The following is a 24,092-nucleotide window of genomic DNA, read 5'->3' as shown; positions in this document are numbered from 1 at the left end:
TCTGATAAGCTGAAAAATGGTCTGGAAAAAGGGAAAACAGAAAGAGAAAGCATTAGTATTGGTAACTGCCATTGGCTTTCTAACTGCAAGAACAGGAAAAGTTCCAAAATGGAACAGAAATCATAATCTGTTGGCTGTCCCAGGTGGAAACCAGAATTAACTGCTTCTGTTGGCTGCTTGAAGTGGTAGTGTCCTACACCCTCTTATATCTGTCTCTATGATTTAGAAATTACTTTTTATCCAAATCAGCTCCTCTCTTCCCGCACTGTGCATACTTGCTCCTTGCCTGAACAGGTCTGCGTGAGCTTGTCCTACAAGACCTTGGACCCTTGTTGGGGACACCTTGCTGACTCTAAACTCTGTGACATGGATCATCTTTGCAGGGATTTGTTCTATTGTTCCCCCACTAAGCCCATGTCCAGGGCTGGTCTGGTTTGTCCTCCCACCTCTGGGATGGCTGTGCCCCTTCTGAGATTTAATAAGCTTGGGGTCACATCTATACATGTAAGGAACCTGTCAGAACTGTATCTGCTGTTATATTATTGATAAGTTTCCTTCACTAGTGATAACTTTATAGATAAAATATTATATACACACACATATACACTTTATTGCTGCTACTATTGGGTGCTGCTATAACTGAGTGTTGCTATCAGTTAATTGCTGCTGTATCATTGATTGTTGCTATACCAATGCTTGCAGATAATACTTTGTAATAGCTTGATATACATATAGCTGTACTTGCTAATGGTGAGTTTTAAAGAAAATTAGAGGCTAAAGTCTCCATGCCCTGTGTATTACAAAAGCTATGTATGCACAGCTGTGATTTTTATACACCCACAGGTCAGGTAACCCTTTAGATCACACCACCACATCACAACTTAAGTCACCCAAACCCAGCTCTGAAGTACAGGATGCAAAATAGCCAGAAAAGAATAAGAAACAACACGCACAGAATTCTCTAATATCAAAATATAGCAATTTATTCAAGACACTGAATATGATCTGTTGATTCTCTCCTTAAAACAAATGAGCTACAATACACAAGGTGAATTTGAAGAAAGTGTGGGTGGGGGAAAAACAAAATAAGGGTTGATGTTGTTTCAACAGAACCTGGGAAACGCTGAAATGAGAACCAAGTCTGGCTGCAAGTCTGACACAGACAATAAAAACTGCAGAAGCCAGAATTCAGAATTTCAGTGAGTGGCTGAAAGAACATTCTGCAATTGACAAAGAACCATATATTTTAAAAAGGCAGTAAGAGGAAAAAAACGGAGGAAAAATTAAAAAGGGGAAAAAAAAGAAACCCAAAAACAAAGCAGACCCTTACATTTGACAAAGTGCACTTCACTTGGCTCTAAAATTAGCTATTTTTTAATTTTTTTTTTAAAAACAAATTAAAAGGAAATTTCTAAGATGTAGCATGGGGTTAATGTGTGTATAACCCTGTAAGTCAGGCCCTTTATTGCCCCATAAGGGACCCAGTGTTTTCTACATAAAAGATTCAGTATCCTTCTAACCCACAGAGTGGAGTGGTTTTTCAGAAACTGTTTTTTTTTTCAATTCCAGGCCAGTTCCAGACAGCCAGCAATGATAAAAATCCAGCAAGTCTCTGGATGGTTTCACAATCCTGTGTGGTCACTTAGGTTTTTCCATTTCTCTTCTGTTACAAAGAACTATAAACAAAATTATAAAAAGAAATTTTATGAAAAAAACGAACTCCCCCAGCCTGTTGCTTCGTGCAGTTCTGTTTTAGGGGAGCTGCAGGAAGGCTCTGCTGGCTGGTCGAGAAAAGTGAGAGCTCCTACGAGCACAGTTCTGCGGGTCTAGGCTGAGATGAACTACCGGCTGGAAAAGCCTCTCTCTCCCCAAGTCCTATGTCCTAAAGAAACCATGTCCTTAGGCTAGGATTAACCTTTGTAACTACACCTTCTGCCTCCCTTAATAGCTGACAATGATCTACTACAGAACCTTTGAGGATTTTCCAATCTTTTGGGTCTGGGGAGGGGAAGGAAAGTGAATTTTTTCAGCTCCCCAAATGTGCTGCTTTTACATCTGATGGTCCGTATAGAAAACTTACAGCAGCAGCCTCTCTCACACGTGGGCTTTGCAAACCAACTGATATTAAAATTTTCTTTCTCTTGGCTTCTTACCTCCATATAGGCAGGCAGAGGAAAAGTGGTGTTCTGACAAATTAAAAAAACAGAAAAAGAAAAAAGCAAGAGGTGGCATGGACACTGCACTGTTATCTATAGTAGCTATCCCAGGAAAAAGCACAGCCTGGGAAACATAGGCTATGTAGCCAGTCAGTCATACAGCATTGCTGAACTCAGATTGAGAAAACTCATCTCTTCAAATCCTGAGGTCTTGCCTATTCTGGTGTCACTCAGGGGACAGAGGCAAGGCCAGAGTCCCATCAGTGCTGCCCTCCGCCGCTCTGCTGCCCACAGAACTGCAATTTCTGCCTGTTATTCTCAAAAATGCTACCAAAAAGCAGCTTAGGAAGTTAGTTAACCATGTACATGCAATGACTGTAATCAAATCATTGACCCAACCGTGCTTTATAAAATCACATTATGCCCTTGTATTCAAATTCAAGCCTCTCTTTGAGTAAGTAGTCTTTTTTTAAAAGAGTAATGATTTTAAATTCATAAGTACATGTGGTTATTATAAGACAGTGCAAAACTGCCACATGATGATCTACAGCCCATGCCCTTGGAGCAGAAAATTAAAACCAACACATAAATGCATTTAACACCAAAAATAATCCTTGACACCTTCTAGCATCCAATTATTTGAGATAAATTACAAACAAGCCTGACATTAATAACCAAAATTCCACATAACTGCTTTTGCCCAGGATTGAGAAACACTTTTAGCAGTTATTTCTTTCTGCTCTTTTCTCCTTTCCAAAGGTATATTTTTAAGAAACATTGCTGAAGCTGGCAGTGACCAGTTCCACTGGAAGGACTAAGATCCTGTACAGATGCAAGCATAAAGAGAAGAAAACTCAGGAGAAAAAGTGGTGTACAGATTCCACGATGATGCTGTGGTGCTCATCAGGTCTTACACCACCACTTCAGCCCTAGGGCTCTGAATTTGCTCAGATGAAATCACCACTTCAACAGCTGTGATCAAATCCAAGGGGAGATGCCGTGTTACATTGATTTTGGGCAAGAAGGTACTACATATGTTAATCTCTCTCCTACAGATCCTAGCCTAGTCTGTGGGCTAGAGAGGACACCTGTTTGACTCAGCCAGTTCTGAGGATCTAAGTAACATCTGCCACCACCCCAAGGTTGCCTTATAGTTACAGCACTTTCAGTAAACTCTGCCTATGTGTCCTTCTTTGCATCCATCATTTCCTCTTAGAGTAATGTAGTCTTCAGTTGGCATCTGTGCAGGTGTCAGGGTCACAGTAAAGAAATCTAGTCCAAAGTGGATAGGCGGTGCTTTGGAACTCTCCATTGTCATTCTGATCATTTCACCCACCTTAACTTTATAGTGGTATGTATGTTGAGATACAATTCATATATCTTTTATGATGATGTCACCTAATGAAGTATTCAAAGTTGTCTTCTGAGTACCACACTGAGGACTCAAGGCTAAACCTGCCTGGGCAGACAGCGAGCCTCCAAGTGCAGACCCAGAGCTTTCCTAGTAGGATACGGCACGTGCACGGCTGAGGGTGACAGCAGCACCACATACCACCAGATGCAATGGAAGAGCCTGCTTCCTGGTGTTTGTGGTCCATGGATGGACAGGAGCCTGGCAAGAGCCCATTCTTCAACAGTGACAGATGTAGTCAATATATTTCAGTTCACCTGGTCTCGTCAAGTCAGTGGTAAAACCCCACTGACTTACTGGAATAGAAACAGCTGAGTGGAATGAATAGTGGAAGACAGCACTGCTCAGTAAGGCCACAGGCAGCCAAATCCATGTTCTGTCGAAATTTGAACTATCTCTAGAGGGAAGAAGATACACAAGCATTTTCTCCTGGCTACCGAAAACAAAAATATAGACTAGAGAAGAAAATGAATGCTGTATTTATAGTCTTAAACTTATGAATCTCTTTGAATAAGTGTACCTCATCAAACAGTCATAAAAAATGAAATGAGACTATATGAATGGCTGGATGCTGGAAGAGGGCCCTTAGTAAAGGACTGGTATTTATTGTCTCAAATAACATTTTTTTTACAGCACTTTCTGAGAAAGAGGAGAAAAAGGATACTGCACCTTTCATGTTACCTGGACTCTGTGTCATTCTTTTTGCTTGAATTACACAACTGGTCTACATTTTGTGGTAATTTTAGGCTTTTAAAACAGTTTAACATAAAAAATATTTTTTTTCCAAAAATACACTGGGTTCTTTCTGTTAAAAGTCATCTTTCTCCTGTAAAAATCTTCCCCAGCACTGCATTCTTATATAAAGCACTTATTACACAATTTGCTGAAAGTGCCCTTGAGACGTTAAGATCTGAAGCATGGAGGATTTTTTTTTTCTTTTAAATGGAGAAAAAGAAAGGAAAAGGAAGAGATAGAAGAGAGGAGAAGCAGTCTGTCAAAAATTTTCATTGTCACGTCCACCTGGTTGCGTCTACTATGGGCATACAGGGAAAAAAGAAAAAAAATAAAAAAAGGGCAAGAAGAAAGAAGAGAAAAAAAAAAGGAAGGAGAAGTTGGGAGTGGAAGGGAGAAATAAAAGGAAAACAAAAGTTTCATCCTAAGCCTGGGATCCTCCAGGCTGTAATATTCCAGCTGATAGAAAAACCACGGAACAAAAAAAGTAGTCTAGAAAATAGAAAGTGTTGTGATTACAAAGTTGAGCATTTCATCAGTACAAACTGGTCTTTGAACGTCCTTTGGGAGAGCAACTGTAGTGTCCAAATTGGAAGGAAAAAATACAACACCGCATGGAGGAGGATTTTTTTTCCCTTTTGGTTTATCACAGCATTTTTCTTTTTTTTCTTTTCTTTTCTTTTTTTTTTTTTTTTAATTATTAATTTTTTTTGGCACAGCTTTTTTTATTCCCAGCCATCAGAGCAAGTTCTCAGATGCAAACCAAACAGTGCAATGCCTAGCTGGTGGCTTCATGCTTCCAAGGCTGAATGTTCCAGGTGGAAACCATTCCCTCCCCCTCTGAAGTGACTGCGTTTTAACTCCTTGATGAAGGTTACGGACAAAATACTAGTCACCTGCGGCCAGGGAGAGTTGGTTTCACGGTACACTCTAACTTTGTTCAAGTTCGTACAGTTCTGGAGCTGTTAAGAATAGTTTTGAAGAGTGCTTCTCCCCACACATTCACTGCTGGTCCATTTGAAATTTCTTCTAAAACATTTCACTTCTACTTCCGCAGATCTAGAACACAAACCTGCAGGGAAAAGACCCAGCATTAAAAACCATTTCTGAAGGTGATGTGGCAGTCCCCCTACACAGGCTGATCGTCCAGCTGAACATCACACTCCCAGCTTCGAAACAGCCTGTCTCAAGCACTGGTTTGCACGCACACAAATAAAGGAACAAACCCACATGGGAGAAAACCCAAATGAAACACACACATTTAACAGGGCTTCCCTTGGGTTACAAACATTTTGGTGGTACATCCCAGATAACACTATGGTATGATACTATTCAGTCACCTAAATACAATTCCACTTCTGAGATAGGTCCAAAATAAATGCAGGCTTGTCAGGCATGACAGTGGACACGTGACCATTTGGAGCAGCTGTTGGAAGCCAGGCATGGCACCATCTCAGATGGCACAACTAAGCTTAAGCAACTGAATTGTGATCTAGGTGTGCCCCTTGTTAATACCAGTTGAAAAATACTGCTCCAAAGTAGTTATGCCAGCCAGTCATGTGTGTCCTTCATAAGCTGATCATGATACAACTACAATTTTTTTAAAAGTAACATTCACAGCGAAAACAGTAACGAATAATCAGTATTTCCATGGCAATATTTCTCCTTTACCACGTGATGAAATCTTTGGGAATCATTCCTTTAGCTACTCTTATTCAAGGGTAAACTTCTGTGGGATCAAACTCGGAAAGCTCCAGGAAAACCGTTTGTTAGAGAGTTGACTGCTGTGGTATGATCTTCATTAAAAACTGACAATGATAGAAACAACACTACTGTTGTTCTTGTTAAATATGCATTTAAAAGTCATTCTCATTTTCAGCAATATTCACCTGTTCCATAATCATTTGTCATTTCCAATAGAAACATAACCTTCTAGCATTCAAAACCTTTCAAAGCAGGAGTGTTTTCAATATACTCCACAGAGCTACTTATTTATGTCTTGAGCTGTCTTCACCTTTAGCTCTGTCCACAAGAGGTGACACAGCATGCATGTATTTTGTTGGTGCTCCCCAGAAAAGAAATCTCCACTCAACCTTTACAATGTTTAAAGATCCTTACCGATCCGTCTGATGCGCTTGCTCCCACTTTGTCTCCTCTAGCATTCCAGCAGACTTCAAAGATGCCCCCGGTGCCTCTGTAGCTATGTACTAGAGTTCCACTCTACAATGCAAAACAGCATGCAGACATTTGATACAGAAGTTCCCCTTCTTTTTCTCTGTTGTGTGGCACTACGTTAAAAAGCAATAGCGAGGGGGAGCTATTCCCATCACCCAACTATGGCTGTCTCCATAAGGTGCTGAAATTAGGAAACTGGTCTTTGAAAATGAAGAGCAACAGGCTCCTCCAGAAACAGTAGGAGTGTTTTTGTCAACTCTGTAACAGTAAGGGCCTGAGGAGTTAGGCTGTAAGGTCTTCTCTAAAGTTTGTTGCTATTTCAGGTTGTGAGGCATCAGTATCCAGAATTAAATCTGTGGAATTATGATGTCCCACTTTTCTCCAGAATATCATCAGTCCCCAGCTTGTACACATTTTGTATCTATCACTTCCTCTTCAGAAAGTCTAAGCCAGGAGCATCAGACTCACACCTAAACTCAGCTTGTAACTACATAAAAGTATCCCCTATTGCTAAGAACCAATCCACACCTCTGCTTCACAAAGCTGATGACCCAACACAACATACCTTTTCATGCATGCTAGGTACTTTAGCATACACAGAACACTGAGCAGAAATGTACTGGACAGTCACCTCACTTCAGCCAACACAATCAGGTTGACCTTGGCTGGCAGGTCATATGTGGCAGAAGTACACACATTTTCCATTTCAGCTTTTGCTATTAATGTGTCACCTAAACCAGCATGCGCTTCACATGAACAAAACAGTACCTGAGTATTCCATATATGGACACATTTGTCAAAGGACCCACTGGCTAGATATTTTCCATCAGGACTAAAAGCTACACTGTAGACAGGCTCTTGATGTTTTGTTAATGTATGGATGCAGACTCCTCGGTCAACGTCCCACAGCCGAACAGTGGAATCAAACGAAGCACTGCAACAAGCATTCAAACACAAGCATGTAATAATTTGGGTGTTAATCCATTTGTAGTGTGATACTGTAAACGTTATAAAAGAATACCACAGTTTTTTTGGCTAAGTAACACAATGTTTCAAACAGAAAAGCTAATATGTACCACAGCCTTTATGTTTTTTATGTTAAGAACTATAGCTATAGAACTGAATTCTTGTATGAAGACCCTTTGGGCTTATCTATGTGTGCTGTATATAGCCCTAGGAGGGCCAAGCTCCCTCCTTTTGAGATTCTACCTGCTATTATTCAGGAAGGTCGAATATATATTATCATTAATAGGATAAAGGGTTCCAAACAGGTCTTATTCCTAATGTGAATTCACACTGTTTAATGAATTAACATTCTGTAATTCTCTAGAACTGTGGTTCTTTTTGCTTTGTTTCAGGGCTGCTTTTTGCTACACTCCATGTAAATCCCAAACCATGGGCTTAGAGAAAGGCAAAGGAAATAATTGGTATTAAAAGTAATATTAAAAGAATAACTCCAAGAAAGTGAAGTTTTTCACCGTCCACTCCCAGACTAAAGAGTAAAATAAATAAACAAACCAGTTTTGACACAACTCCTGCCCAAACTCCATACCCCATGAACTAATTTGACAATCCCACAGTACTACCATCAACTGCCATTCTATAAGCAAATATATTTCCTAAACTCAAAGAATAATTTTGCACAGATTTTCTATTGGATCTTTAAAGATTATCCAAGCTTTTCTCTGTTAGCTAAGAAGGCTACAAAAACTGTCTGTATCTGCCCAGGCGAGTTTTTAACCTGACCCTAGTTAAAAACCATTCCAGCTGCCTGAATAGGTGCCATTTGCCTCAGTACTTTCACTCATAACAACCCCATGCTGAATGTGAAGGTGCAATGTCAAATTTACATCCCTGTAACCAAGGCAGCTGAAAAGTTAAATATCACGACTCAATTTTCCTTCTTTTTCCCCCCTTCCTTTTTCAAATATGAATCCTTTCCCTTTGTATCCATCCCTCTGAGTTACAGATACTTTTTAGTAGAATTGCCTTCAGGAAGACTGATGGTGACGTGACAGTAGGGTTACATGTCAGAAAGATGATCCTTCTTGGCAGGCAAGAGAAAGAGGTACGTTTTTTACCTTGCTAACATGATGTTGGAGTTTGGGTTGCTGGTGCCTGGTCCCGTAGGGCTCCATTTGATAGTATAAATCTCTTTGCTGTGAGCCTGAAGATCATGTACACAGGTATCTTGCTTCATACTCCAAATCTAAGTCAGAGTAATAATGAAGGGGATAAACAGCAGTGTTACTAATCTCTTCTCAGCTGAGTTATTTCAGTCCTATGTTATTCTCACCATTTGTTTATTTAAGATCTTGACCCACATACATACACATAAACATAATTTATTAATGCAGTAATTTGGCACACACATTAAAATAACTCCAATAGGGGAAGGAGTCACATACCTTATAGTATTTATTCAATAGGTGAGAAGAATTAAATAGTTGCTGTACTACCCATAGCCCATAAGTGTATTTTCATAAAGAAGTTAAAGGTAATCTATTTAGAGAAGTTTAACTTGAAGTTTAAGTCACACAGTCATTTTAAAAAATGAGAAGAAAATTGCAGTAACTGCTTAGAACCTAGCAATTTTTTCTTATGCAAGTAAAATTTTCCTTTCCCTCTTGAACTCCATTTGTCTTCCTCATGCTTTTAACAGTGCAGAAGATGGAAGATGATCAGCTATTTATGCAGTGTTATATGGTCAAATACTTCAGCATGAGATGAAGAATATGCTCAACAGAGATGACAGGTAATTTAGTCAATCTTTTCTTAAGCTAACTGAGAAAATAAGATGAAGCTAATTCACAGCAGGGAAAATAACTCAAATTTAGTCACTCAGTTTCACAGAGATACCGAAAAGGTAGCAATGGTTTAACTCAGTTGTTGTAAGTCTGCACTATGAGAGCTCTTATGATGAACTCCCATCAGTGGACCTGAGACTGCTTTTGGAAATGCTACATAAAGCTCAGCCATGTTCTGTGGCTAACAGGCAGCATGTTCCAAGAAGTTAGAGGAAAATATAATGAACTCCAAAAATAGAGAAGAAAAAGAAGTCTGGGAGGACTGATTTACGAAGGAAAAGGAAGAAGAATAATTGCCTGAATTTGGAGCACTTGCAGCCTCCATTACTGAAGGTTTTTAAAAACAGGTGAGGTCAGGGATAGCAAACCACTAGTTCTTGTGCCAAATTCAGTGGTCAGGAATTTGAACTGGTACCAACACCACTGAGCCACAGTGGTTTTTAAAACACAGCACACAGCTGGGCACCAAAAAGTTGTGCTACCACTGGGTCAGGACGTTTAAGAGAGCAAGAACAGTTACTGCAATACTGCTTTGTGGCAGCATAACAGACAAGGTGCTCCCTTTTCAGCCCCATTTTCTGTAAATTTCCAATTCTGTGAGTAATTTGCAATAATACATTTAGAATCCAGAATAATGAAAACCTCAGTGGGTATATGTGGCAAAGCCAGATTATAACAGCAGAAGTCAGGCTGCTTATGAAGAGGAAACATTTGTAACACTGACGTTCGCTTAGCTCTCATCTGCAAGTTCTGCTGCTCTCTCAGTTTCATGCTAGAAATGTCCCATGCTTCAGCTGTGTCAATCAGCAAGGGAAAGAGGTATGAGTCTTAATTAACACAACCACACTATGAGGAAATTATTACTGGTACAATTCTATCCACAAAACCAAATCTTTCCTAGGATATTTGCTTTGTTCAAGGAACCAGCATAAATCAACAGTCCAGCAGGAGGGCTTTGCTTTTAGAACATACAGCTATTCCTACACAGATATAGCCTTCATTTGATGTCGCTGGGAAAAGAGAATGAGAGAGAGGGCTTCGGGCTGGAAAAGCTCTATTGTGGAAAGCATTTCTGCAAACCAGATATTAGCAATACTGCGCTGATACAGTACCAGGTGTGCTGGTAAAGCAGCTTATGCTGCCTGCGAGCCAGAATACATATTCATTCCACCCAACTTCAGGCCCCTAGCAGAGGCATGTACATCAGCAGTACAGCTACCACACACTTCCTATACAGGGAATGGATAAAGATAGGCATCTTCAGAGAGGAATTCAGATTTTTGGTGGGCTCTGAATACATATGTTGTGTTCCATTGCTTAGTCCAAGACTATTAAAAAGAGAAAAAGAATATTCATATGGCTCTAATGAAGTTATTTCAGAAAAAAAAAAAGACACCAAAGGGAAAGAAAACGATTTTTATATTCTTTTTCAAAGTGCAACCAATCGACTGCTTCTTATCAGGCTTGTGCTTCTGTTGACAGGTATGCAGGTGTATATATATCTGTGTATATTTATAAAGTATGACTTTTCTGTGACAATGACATATCAGCCACGCAACACTTATTTGGATAGTATGTCTCAATTTTTCCAGTGCCTGCTTCTCTGTGCTCTATCTTTCAGATTAACTTTTAAGAAATATGGGACAAAATGGAAACTACTGTTCATGCAGGGTTTAAGTGGTACAGCACTATCGTTCTGGAGAAGATGAAAAAATAGACATAATTTTTGTCCTTACTTTCTGAACAGCAGGCATGGAAATGATATTACCTTTAATGTCATATCATCGGAGCAAGATGCTAGTAGCATGCCAGATGGGTCCCATTTGATTGCATTAACTTCGTTCTGAAATAAAGAGTGAATTTTTAAAGTAAATATTCCAGTCACTGCACTGTATTGGGCAATCAGCAGAGGGCACTCAAGGTTTATGTATGGAGCAAGTTAACCCACAAATTACAGTCCTGGGTGCTTCTAGGGGTGAACAAAAGCAGTGCTGCCTTCCCAACACACTATTTAAGTGGCATTTTGGAGTGGAACCATTTTATGCTTGTGAACAATACAATCAGTCTTCTGATGTGTGTTCTGGCATAAAGTCTCTCGTATCCTTTCTTCATATGCTGGGATTTAAATAAACCCTCAAACAAGACAGATTGATACAGCATTAGCTTCTTTTTAAAATGGAGGCATTTATTTCATCAATATTCTGACAAGTGTTCAATAGAAAACACTGATACTGGTGGGGTGTAAAGTTTTGTGGAGTTTATAATTCTTAGTATTGCAGCTCTACAACAATGTTGGTCTCTTTAAAGAGAGATATATATGGGTAAATGAATGCAAAATGGTGCATTTTATATAATCATAAAAAGCACCAGTATGTTGCTAGGAATGTACAACCAGTCACGAAATATCAGTTTAACCACAGACTAGGAAAAAGGTCTCCAAATGCAGTTTTTCCTCAATGGGAAGACAGCAGGTTCTGGAAGTTAACATCTAAATTATAGGTTGGTAGATGATAGCAGTTTTTCTCACAAATGAAAGCTAGAAAAAGTAACCTTTGATGGTTATTAAATACCACCAGGAAAAGAGGGGGGAAATACATCTCAAATACATCTTATTAGATTAAATTGATTCTAAAATTGAACAATGGCTGGAGGTAAATTGTTTTCTCCTTATTTACAGCTCTCATTAACTAAAGGAAATTAAGCTAGTGAAAAACAAAATCTTATTTATTAACATGCCTTTAGTCTGCAGCTCATGCTACATATAAACACTCTCACTGTTTAAGCCGCAGGTTTTGCCTCCTACAGTGATTTAGAACATTTTATCCCTTCTCACAGACTGTGAATCACTCCCAAGGAATATGTTTTTAGGGAAGCAATGGGGTGTAACACCTTTAGTGCTAGAACACACCCTGCAAACACATCTGCCATCCTTGTAATATGCTGCTAACATTTTGGTCTTAAACTTACTGTGTGTCCTTGAAAGGTTTTAACGGGACGATCACAGCCAAGTCTGCATACATGAATGCACATGTCAGTGCTGCAGGAGGCAAAAGTAGTGTTGTTCTGCCAGTCTACATCCAGAGCAGGAGCTGTGAAGTACAAACAACAGAAGGAACATCAGGGAACACGGCAAAGAAACAGCTACCCCAAATCATTTTTCTCCTGTCAAACAGACTACAGGCTAGTTCTTGGCCTGTCACCTGCTGCCTGTTATAGGGTTGATTAGGAACTGTCTGAAGGGCACAAATTAATTTTTCTACTGCAGTGGATAATCTGGATGCTTTGCATGGCATCTGTGGATGAGAATCTTTTGGGTTGTTACATAAGAGGGGGTAAAACACGACCTCCACCCTCTCTGCTCCCAGCTACATATGTCTCTTGGGCTATTTCTAGCATTCAACCCTCTGTAAGCCAGTTCAGTGAAGAAACTGAAAGAAAACTAATCCAAAAAAACCCATGAATAATTCCATCTGGGTTAGAAACTGATGTTCCTGTGAATGCCAGACACAACACACTGGGAAGGTAAAGACACAGGTGGTATCTCCCTTTGCACTAGCTTTATGCAACCACCAATACAAACCTATCGCTCTGTGCAGGCACCCGGATTAATAACACTGACATTCAGTTTAATTTGGTTTGGGACTGATTTTAGACAGGTACCATTGATCAAGCTGATCTGAAATGAGAGGAAGAGTTTCTGTAGAGGGTTTGGCATTAACTAGTACTGAACTAATGAAACTTTGTACACAGATAGCACATGAACGTGTAACTAGTGCCTGTGTGCAACATACACACTTTGCAAAAAGTATGGGAAAAATACCCCAAACAACTTTTACAGCATGTCACTGCAGACTAAAAGCATGCGCAGGAGCCAGAGGGTGCTCCTGACAAACAGCTTGCTTGTGTTTCTTTGCTGCTTGGGTTTTTTTCCTCAGGAAAGAGTTTAGCTGCCCTCCAGAGGATGACATAAGACTTGCTAAAATACAGAAATCTTCATTCTCAGCACACTATAGTGAGAAGAAAGCGTGTCAAAAAGAGACCAGCATATAGTAAACAAAGCTGAACATCTTTCTAGCAAAGATACAATGCAAATTTATCATTAAAATGAAACCAAGAAATTCCTTATTCAAATATGTTCAGAAAGATACTTTGGTAATACAGAAGTGAAAGGATATCTGGTCTTCCAAGCCTGTTAGATTTAAATATGTTTTTCCTGTTGTAATTTTTATGAACTGCAGAATGAAACAGGATCCCCATCACCTTCTGAATCATCAGGTAGCTCCATACATGAGAATGGAGGGCTGAAATTGTTTCACATACAAGTATTTTTTACAGTATTAATGAAAAAGCTCAATAATTCTGTATGACAGGTAAGGAATTACTACATTGCAGAAATATAAAGGAAATTTCTTTAAGAAAGGCAGACTACTTTTGAGTTTTCCAATGAACATGAATGAGGATCACGAAACAAAAGATTTTGTTTCTTTAACTGCCTCTTTGTCTTTCTTTTTACGCTGCAAGCTTTGCATTATTAATTCAGAGTAAACAAAAATCTATCATCATTAACAACAATATGCCTTCAGGGCTAATATCTAGTATGATATGTATGAATCAAAAAGTAATTTTCAGAGAGCTACTGGCACCTAAAGCTACGGATTTACATTGCAGCATAATTTGAAACATAAAGTGCTGATAATTAACACTGATTCATTTATTTGTGTACTCAATCATATGTTTACTGGAGAAGTAACTACATAAAATGGTCTGAAAGAAAACAACCAAACGTGATTCTTGATGCAAGTAATCAAATTGCCAGAGTGTTCCCAAAAGCACAAGATACTAGCCAACTGCATAAAACCAATTAGAATATCATCTAATAAAAGCAGCAACAAATCTGTAAGAAACACAGCTAAAATAAAAACCAACAATAAAAGTGTTACAATAATTATCCATTAACTTAGGCTTTTTCTGAACAAATTTAGGTGTGATTCAGAGCACTTAGATCACAGAATCATAGAAGGGCCTGGGTTGGAAGGGGCCTTAAAGATCATCTAGTTCCAACCCCCTGCCACGGGCAGGGACCTTTCACCAGGCCAGGTTGCTCAGAGCTCCACCCAACCTGGCCTTGATGGAAAGGGGCATCCCACCCAGGGATGGGGGCGCATCCACAGCTTCTCCGGGCAAACTGTTCAGGTGCTTCACTACCTCCCCAGTACAGAATTTCTTCCTAATATCTAATCTAAACCTAATCTCTTTCAGTTTGAAACCATTCACCCCTTGTCCTGTAACTACACACTTAGATATCTAAAACTGGGTCATACAAATAGCTCTCTTGGTAGCAATCAACCAGTTTTTGTTCCTGCACGCATAGACATCAGTCCACATCTATCACCAGATGTCAAAATTGCATTATTTTGCTCCATTTTAAAGAAATAAGTTTTGTGAATACATATTTTGATCAAATGCCCCACGATGACTCATAGTTTTGCAAAGAATAATGAAACCCTAGAAACTACTTATCTGCATAAATTATGTATTTTGACTATAAAACTTAAAAGTTACATGAGAATACTAATGCACCAATGATATGGAGGCCTTCAAGACCTAGAAAAAGGAGTTTTTCTTATGTATTTTAAGATGACAGTTTTGTTCATGTAGTTGTAAACTGAATTAATTGTTGTGAAGTAGCAGGAAGTAAAAAAACTTAGGTTATTCCCAGGCCAACTATCTCCAAACTTCAAAGAAGTATGTATTAAAGGAAGTGTACTCTGCCTAGACTAGACTTTAATTGTTAAAATGCCATCTTTAATCCTTATGTAGACAAGGTTTTCAGATTCCAAATATGGGAAGGAATTTGCTGTTAGTTTGTTCTGGTGAGTAAGTGATTCAAAGATGACAAGGTGAAGTCTTTGTGGCTTTAGACTTGTGAGGACAAAGATTCCATCATGTGAGGACAGACTCCGGCTGATTTTAAGAGGGTTGTGTAGGACATATGCTTTTGGCTTATCAACAACTTCCTGAACAACTAATTGCTTTACTTCCCTCTGAAAACGTATTTGAAGTACTGAAAAAAAAATTAAAAATATTAGCTTCTCCACGTCTACACTTCAGTTGTGTCTTATGGTCCAAAGACAAACAAGCATGTACAGTAAGAATTTTTTTTAAAAGTCTATTACTGCAGATGGACATGGGCATATTGCACCGGAAGATGTAGGAAGTTTTCAACTTGCTAAAAGGGGAATGGAGGGATATGTCCTTGATGCACATCGCGGCTAAGACAGCTTATATGTCGGTGAATGTGATTCTGAAGGGGCAACCAAGTTCTGGATCCACAACTATTTAGATTAATAGATGGGGATCAGAGGATTAAGAGTCTCATTAACTAAACCGCTCTACAGTGCGAAGTTTGCTGTTATGGAACAGTTATGATAAATAAATGCCACTGTGAGAAAATCTGTCAGCAGACACCAGCTCCTCTAAACTGACAGTTGCATTAATAAGCGAGGAGATGAGTGACAAAAATGCAGAGTATGGATTTGCTGTGTGCATGGACATACTTTTGGTCTTCTATTGAACAAACATTTTGATGCGCATATTATTAACATCTGTGAAACTGCGAGAATAAGAACAACTAGAAATTGAGCTGAAAAGCATGGGCAAACTAATGTTTTAGAATTAGCAGCAAATATGTGTTTTTAAACACCACTAAGCACCTTGTGAAAGCCTGCTGTGTTTAAAGATGGATTAGTTGCAGCGAACACACAGGAAGATGAACATTTCTAGTATCATCACCTGGAATGTCTTGGTGGTTTTAAACCTGATTTGACTATACCCCTTAAAAATCTTCACTATGACAACTTAGCCAGTTTGGATCACAAATCCAACCATCATCTTACAAGTCTGGTCTCAGGTGAATTTCAGATTGCATCACTGATTGCCTGATAGTCAAGATCTGTAGTATCTGTGCCATCTCCTGTCTTTTTGCAGCAGATAGGATCTACAAACGACCATCCAAGTAAGGTTTTGGTGCTGCAAGGTTTTGAAATTCAAGGTTGGCAACTGACTTCTGATAATCAGAGAAAGCAAATATTGAAAAAATTCAAGTCAAAATTAAAAGCTAAGAAATTCCTGAGGATCTTAGTGCAGTGGTGAATGCAAGCTACATGACAGATCTGCCTGCTTCTCCCTCAAGTCAGCTTCATTGGAAACAGGAACAGAAAGAACAGAAAAGAGCCCAGGAACCTCCACTGAAAATTTTCTCCATAAATCACCACTTGGTACTATTCAAGCACATATGATAACGACAGAATTGTTCAGTTAGGTAGACATGGCTGGTGTATAAATCCTTTCTTAGAATCAGTTTGACTTTCAAATCTGATTCTCATAGAACTGCATCTTTCCGAAATGAGAATAAACCCGCAAGCCATGATACTCAGGATAGTTAAAGCACAAAAAAACTTGACTGAAACTTTTCTCTGGCAGATACATTTTTACAAAAGGATAAAGTACATTGAGAAAATTAAAAACTGCGTTTCATTTTCCTAAAAAGAGTTATGCAAAAAATTACCTGAATGGAAAGGAAATTGCTGTTTAGCTTCTCCTGTGTGAGCATCCCAAATTATTGTTGTCTGTATCCAAAGAAAAGGGGGAAAAAAAATTAGTGACTCTTCAGCTCAGATTAAAAAAAACCAGACAGCACCTTCACTGAGGGGCAATTCTAAAAGATGGACTGATAAAATTAGTGACTGCAGAGCACCTTGTGTGCTAAACAGCTGAAAACCCAGAAATCGCTTCCATGTATTACAGAATAATAATGTAAGTGTAGATAAAGAAGTAACATGCCTACAGAGGAAGCAACAGAACTATGAAGAGTGGGCATATTCTCTTTGAATAATGCTAGAAGACAAAACTACGCATTTTTAATAAGCATTTTGTTAAGGCTGTTTCAGTTGTCTTCTTTAAAGAATACTTTTTCCCCTTTCCAAAGATGCAAGTTGCATTCTACTCTGAAACTATGCTGACATACATTTCTAACAATCAAACCAACAGGTGAAATGTTTTTCTATCAGTAGAGTACATATCACTTCTTGCCACTGAGGCGGGACTAGAGTGTAACTGGCTTACTACAGGTTTTAACTCATACTCACAGCACACATAAGCATGTCCCCTGTAGAGCTCAATAACACCTTCTGAGCAAACTGCAAATTTATTGGGAGTATATACTTCCAGAAAATAAATTAAGGATGCATCATCCTGCTGAGAATGGATCATCTAAAGAATTGCTGCTTTTACTGAGAATGTAAGTTTGCCAGAGTAATGGAACTACCATTGGAAGATAAGTGTGGCTGAACATATACTGAGTATAAGCCACTATTAAAGGGAAGGATGTGAAAATACAGGGATTCAACTAGCCTACAAATCAAATGTACAAGCCTCAGCTAATTTCCACAGACTCCCTCTGCCAGGTGCTGGAAAGAAGCACTGTCAGTGCATCTCACCGAAACACAGGCCATGCAGCACATCACTTGGAAGTGTCATTTTTCTCTTTGAATTTTATAAAGGAAGCCAAGGATGACACACGCATCTAATTTTTAGACATCGAAAGTTAGGCAAGATGAATGCTGCATACTTTCCAGTTTCAGTTTTAATGGATGTGTGCTCATCATCATTAGTCATCTGTTCATTTTAATCTCTAATGTGCACTTAGCTGTAACTACTATGTTTTGCTTGATTTTGAGTTCAGAACTACCATTTTTTTTGCATATTTGCTTAGGAAGCCAAATATATTTTATTCAAATAAAAGTGTTTCAATAATTAGATGAACTAAAAAGTGCAATATTTTTAAGATCACTTCCTTTCTGTCAATAATTAGTTGATAAAACTACAAAAGTAAGTACTGGAAGCAGTTCATTTCTTAACTGTGACACACTTAAGATACAATTTTACACATTTTTTTTTTCAAGGTAAAATATTTTCCATAAAAATAGTACACATTTATGCAGCCTCAAAATGTAATCAACATGCACTAAAACATATTAAAGAAATGTAAACTTTCCAGGATGTCTGGAGAAGAAGAAAATAATCTTAAGGAATTCAACAGCATAAGCTCACTGATCAGCATATTTATATGTTACAATAATGTATTTTTAAAACTCACTTTATCAACACCAGCACTTAAAATATAATTCCCCTTTTTGTTCCATTTCAGGGCAAATATTGGACCTTTATGTTGACCTAAGGTGCTTGCAAGGTTACCTGGAATAAAGAAAAGGTTATTATTACAATTTGCTTACAAATTAGTCATATTACAGTTCATTGCTGCTTGATGTTTAAGAAAATAAATGTTGGTTTACTTACCATCTTCTGTCCATATTCTTGCAAAACCATCATACGAGCCTGTAGCCAATAGTGTTCCATCACTCTGTTGGGATATATATAAATGGCAAAGGTCAGCACAAGATGAAATCTACCTCAACAAAACCTTTTCCTTCTTTTTTAAGGTTTGCTAATTGTGATTTATGGGAATTCTGAGTCCACTCATTGAGACAAATGATTTAAACTATGCAGACAGCACAGAGGAAATAAACCCCTCTAACATACAGTGAAATACTGGGCTATACCATCAGATATGAGTCATTTAATCAAAAAGATCAGAAAAAAACCCCAAGATATAACAAGTTCTGTGGGCTTCTTCCAGGTAACAAACAGATACTACTTCTTAGACATAAAGAGCCCATAAGACATCAACAGGTCACCTAAATCCAGACTAAATCCCAGTTCAGTGAAATTCAGGCACCTATACTTGACAAAAGAACCTAAACTCGTAAGCCACCTACACTCACAGTTTACACCTTGAATGCTATCTACCACCAAGAAACTGCTTTCTAGTTGTCTGAACACACACTCCCACATGTGCTCAGGGGCACAGTACCATGATGGACAGCTCGAGAAAAGTTGGATTCATGGGGCCCAATTTAGAGAAAAAAAAGACCATGGATCAGCGAATTACACATATTCTTCTGGAAGGAACCCTTCACAGAAGGGTATCTTCTGTGCAGCCAATGATGCTGCAGTGCCTGTGCCACAATGAAAATAATGAAAATGGAACTTGACTCTTCCATCTGGTAAGATGAGTACTGTTGGAGCTGGGCATTTAGTCTTTCAGCTTTTCAGCACCGGGATTAAGAGTGATATTCATCCCATTTATCTCCAGGTATCCAGAAGTCAGGAGTTAGTGCAATCTAGTCTCCCTGTATAACTAACAGCACCATATAACTGCACCTCTGGAGTGTAATTCATGATTCCATTTGCTTCAGATTATGCCCAGACCAGCACAAAGGCATGTCTTGCTGTTTCTGCTGACTTAAAGTGAGTCTAGATGACTAGTTTAGATGGTTAAATCTATGGGAGATGAATCCAGTCTTTGGTACCATGATCTGAATATGACCTGTAGAAATAACCTTTCTTACTATAACATAAATCACATAAATCAGACAAGAACTGATTCGATATCACAAGTGTGAAAATTTCACAGGGAAATATGATTAATATTGTGGTTATAAATAAACAATAAAGGCAGATGTAATTTCTAGCTTCATGAATAGAAAATTAGGAAAAAGCATAAAATAATCCTTTGAAACATATGCCCACTCCAATCCTCCAAAACCAATGAGTCAGAGCAGTTGTAGATTTAATTAAAATGTATAATGATGATGGGGGAAAACAACAAAACCTAAGCCAACCTAATCTCACTGTGATATAACTCTTATCTGGACCACTGATGAGAACAAAGGTGTTAAGAGCAAAAAGGAAAGGAAAGCTCAGGGACTAGATATAGAGCTAATCCAAATGTGTTCGTGGTAATTAACATTTTTTTGGAAAACTCAAAGTACATTGGAAGCATTCAAGTGTTTGAATTAGGAACATTTCCTTACTTTGAGTACTAGCACAATGCAAGTAAAATACTGTGATCAATGAAGTCTGGAAACGTAAGGAACTACTACAGGAAATACTAGACAATGCCTTATATGTTTTGGATGACTTTTCTCATAACTGTTCTGCATCCATTGCATGTTTTCCTCTTTCAATTACTCTTTTTCTACTCCTCAATTCAGTTTTTTCAAACTATTTTTCTTTACCGTGATATCCATAGGAAACAAGTGATAAACATTCTTGAGTTTTATTGTTTTATTTGCTTTGTTAGCCTACCTCTACTTTTTGTACTATTCACCAAGTTCTTTCATTGTGCAAATATAAAATACATAGGGGAAAACTACCTTGTGCAGTGGCCTTATCTTTTACTTTTGTGAAGCACCTAGCTCACCTGAAGGACAATAATATTGCAGTGAAGATTAATGAAATCTTGGTCTCTGGCCAGCAACTGAGACTGTACAAAACTGCTGAGAATCCTTTCTGGTTCTTAATTTTTAATCTGTTTTCCTATGAAAACAAGACTAATGTGATCACTCTGTTTGTACTAATATCAGCAAAACAGACAGAATGCAAATGATCTCACGATTAATTAAAGTTCCTGCAGGGTCTTGTAAGCTCTTTTTACAATGCTTGGTGGTAGAAAGGAGACATGAAGCAGCCTTAAAGCTGCCCAGGGACACTGCCCAGTGTCCCCCAGGCACTGGGGATTCTTAAAAATACCTGTCCTCTCTGCTCACTTCAGTATTCTCTGTGCAGGAGCACGTTACCTAAGAGAAGAGGTTTTGCAGGATGAAAGTAAAAGGGATTAGGCAAGACAATTTCACTCAGAAGGTGAGTGGGTAAAGATAGAACAACTACACATGCTCCTACCAAGATAAAGAAAGTAATGTGAATATGTTTTGCTGTGCACAGCATAATTCAAATAAAAGAGGATCTTGAGAGTCCAACCTCAGAAAAACCTTCACTGGTGCTTTTATCTCCTTACATGCTAAAATAGAGTAACTCTGAAATGCAAATACATTATTAATTAGGCTTCGTTATTACACAGATTGCTTGCTTAATCTTCGTTCTTAAAGTTAACTTAAGTTTATTTTTACCCATGCTCTTAAAATAGAGATACAAATATATAATTGTTAAGCTTGAAGATGGCAACAGTCCTGGAAAATTACAGCCTGTAGGGGAAAGTTCAGCTATTATGAGTATTTGAAACTGGAGGTCAGTAGGTTAGGAGAGAGCTTCTGGTCACCTCAGATATAAAAGATTCGGAGCAGCAGCTGTAATTGCCTCTGAATTAAATTTAGACAGTTAAAAACCACGCACAGTCTTAGAAGTTAGCTTACATTCCAGTCCAGTGAAGTCACATCCTTATTGCTGGGGACATCGTGTCCTCCTTCTCTTATGCAGTGCCTCAGAACTAGCTGAGTGGAACCGCTGTTGCTGTTTTCATTGAGATTCCATATTCTGGCTGTTGAGTCTCCGGATCTATAAAAGCAATTGTGGAGAGTTGAAAACTCCTCTTCGTGTCGACCCATCAAACTGTAAAAACTGCTATTTCTGTTTTCACTGAGAGAATCTTACGGCCTTGTAAGAGACTGGAGGAATGGTTGACTGGCTCAAAACTACCAGGAAGTGGAGGGGGAGCAGGGTGAGCTCTGGGTAGGTGGGAGGGCGCGCCACCAGTTCCACACTTAACGGGAGCGGCTGACCGTGTGCCTTAAAGTTTGCCTAGTTAAGGTCTGAGAAGTGCCTTACTTTGTCTGGATGTTTTAAAGATTGCTAAGTTAAAGTTTGCCAAATGCCTTGTTCTATCAGAATGTTCTAAATTTTGCAAGTAAAAGTCATTGAACCTCCTGAGAATTTTGTTGCTTCTCCCGTGCAGTGCCAAGAGCAAATCCAACTACCTTTCTCTAAACCTACCGAGCAGACCGAGGCATCATAAGCCTTTAAAAAGTAATTTTTTCTTTCCAAATCCTTCTGCACTCCATATAATCTTTAAAAAATGCTAACACACATTTAAATTATGTCTATCATCTGAATCCACGTAATAATTTGGTTTATTCAAAGAAGTTTTACCCAAAACACATACACATTCTACATTTTGCACTTCATGCCTTAAAGTTAGTATCACCATAACTGAGACAGTCTGGGGCAAGACACTATTACAAACATAACACTGAAGAGAGTCAACAGAGACAGACACACCCAGGCTGTGCCACGTGCCTCCTATAAAAAGTGTGCACATTAGCTCCAAAAGGTTTGCCCAGTCCCTGGTGTTCTCGGAGTTGCTGCAGGCTCCGAGCACAGTGTGACAGGACCTGCAGGATCAGCACCTGCAGAGCTGTGGACTGTCACCTCGGCAGCAGCCTCGGGGAAGTGGACCTCTAGCAGTGTGATAAAGGTGCTGCAGTGTCAGCTCCCTGGTCCTGCCTGGGTTCCTCTGACAGCTACTGCAGGAGGAGGAGGGGAACTTAAGGCTGCCTTTAATTTGTCCATGGCCCGTTCATAATGTACTTCTGTTCAGACAGACCAGAACACAGCCTTTGACAGAAGACGTCTTGTAAAACAGCCTCTCTGCATTAAATCAAGCTACAAAACCTAAAGATTAGGAAAGTAGAAAGGCAATTTAAATTATTTTTTAAAATCTTAATTTCATTTTCTAAATTCATGTCTACAGGGTCCATCGCTGTCTGTAGCTTGACTGCTCAGCTCATGTTGTCTGAAAAAGTGGCAAAATAGCTACTGACATAGTAGAACAAGACAGAGACAGCATCAGGATTTTGATCTATTTTATAGGCTGATTATTTTCCACAGAGGTGTTTTTATTGCAGGCTGAAACCCTGATTTTGCTTAGAAAAACTTTTGAGGAGGAAGAGTTTATCATTATCTGCTTGTAAATAATATATTTATTTTGACTTTGCATAAATTTTTCTTCTAATGAAAAACATCTCTGAGGCAGAAACCAATTTGCAATGGAGTGGAAGAGAGTATGATTTCTAGTTAATTCTCTCACTCCCCCTCCTCCTTTTTTTAAAAACAATCAATAACAACAAAAATCAAAACAAAGTACCCTGGATTGCTTGTTTTGCCCAGAAGGCAGCTTTTATTTACATGTAGGTAGAAACCTGGAGCAGAATTAGAATCTCTCTTATACATCCAAGAATTCATACAGTCTAGATGAAATTCCAGTGTTGAGATACCTGTTGTGTTAGCTTTCCCTTTTTTAAAGTAATGACTAAAACTTCCTTTCCTATACACTAACAAGGAGGAAAAGTCTTTCTTCGAAGACTAAAAACCTGAGATCCATTTTTGCTTTGATAAGCCATGTTTTACTGAAAAGGAAATCTATCCCATGTGAATATTAAATTTTCTTTTGGCCTACTAATAAAACATTTTAATTATTTATACTAAAAATCCCAGGCAAATTTTAAACACTTGACATGTCTTCAAGTGCAAATATTGACCGTGCAATTATTGAACTTTGTTGATCTCTGTGCATTATTTTACCAATAATTTAGCCAAATTTTACACAAACAACAGTTAAATTGTAAAAGCAGAAACCTCTCTGCGTGTATCAGTGGCTCTGAGCTCTGTTGGGTCATGGTACGTGGGGAATGTGCCCCCATCTCCTCTGAACCTTTTGTGCCAAGTTGAGATGTAACGGCTGGCCAGGACTTTGCTTAGCTACTGCTGTACAGCCATTCTTTAATTTTTGGCACTTTATCTTTCATTTAAGTGATTAAAAAGTAATTCAAATCAGGGTAATTTTGGCCACGACAGAGAGCTGTGACTGTAATATAAATCCTTACTTCTTCAGAGGTCTGAAAAATTGACAATTTCACACATGTTGTCCGGCAAATTAACAAAGTTAATTATGAGGCT

General features: G+C 38.6%; 1 protein-coding gene across 5 annotated transcripts in view; it reads right to left on the bottom strand.

Annotated features, from left to right (window-relative positions):
* Positions 1-957: 957 nt before the first annotated feature.
* Positions 958-24,092, bottom strand: part of TBL1X (transducin beta like 1 X-linked) — a 198,715-nt gene continuing 175,580 nt past the window's right edge. For 3 of the 5 annotated variants that reach the window (XM_039379237.1, XM_027735262.2, XM_039379239.1), the window contains 10 exons: positions 21,554-21,695; positions 18,639-18,702; positions 18,439-18,536; positions 16,849-16,909; positions 12,249-12,370; positions 11,050-11,124; positions 8,556-8,683; positions 7,243-7,408; positions 6,418-6,519; positions 958-5,371 (listed from right to left, as the gene is read on the bottom strand). In XM_039379237.1, the coding sequence (XP_039235171.1) occupies positions 5,345-5,371; positions 6,418-6,519; positions 7,243-7,408; positions 8,556-8,683; positions 11,050-11,124; positions 12,249-12,370; positions 16,849-16,909; positions 18,439-18,536; positions 18,639-18,702; positions 21,554-21,695 (985 nt within the window). In that variant the 3' untranslated portion in view covers positions 958-5,344. The remainder of the gene's footprint in view (positions 5,372-6,417; positions 6,520-7,242; positions 7,409-8,555; positions 8,684-11,049; positions 11,125-12,248; positions 12,371-16,848; positions 16,910-18,438; positions 18,537-18,638; positions 18,703-21,553; positions 21,696-24,092) is intronic. The other 2 variants (XM_027735258.2, XM_039379240.1) reach the window with 2 other exon arrangements.

Source organism: Pipra filicauda, unplaced genomic scaffold (assembly GCF_003945595.2).
Source record: "Pipra filicauda isolate LSUMZ 115617 unplaced genomic scaffold, ASM394559v2 scaffold160_size1671714_pilon, whole genome shotgun sequence".
Classification (NCBI taxonomy): domain Eukaryota; kingdom Metazoa; phylum Chordata; class Aves; order Passeriformes; family Pipridae; genus Pipra; species Pipra filicauda.
This window is presented reverse-complemented; position numbering and strand designations above follow the sequence as displayed.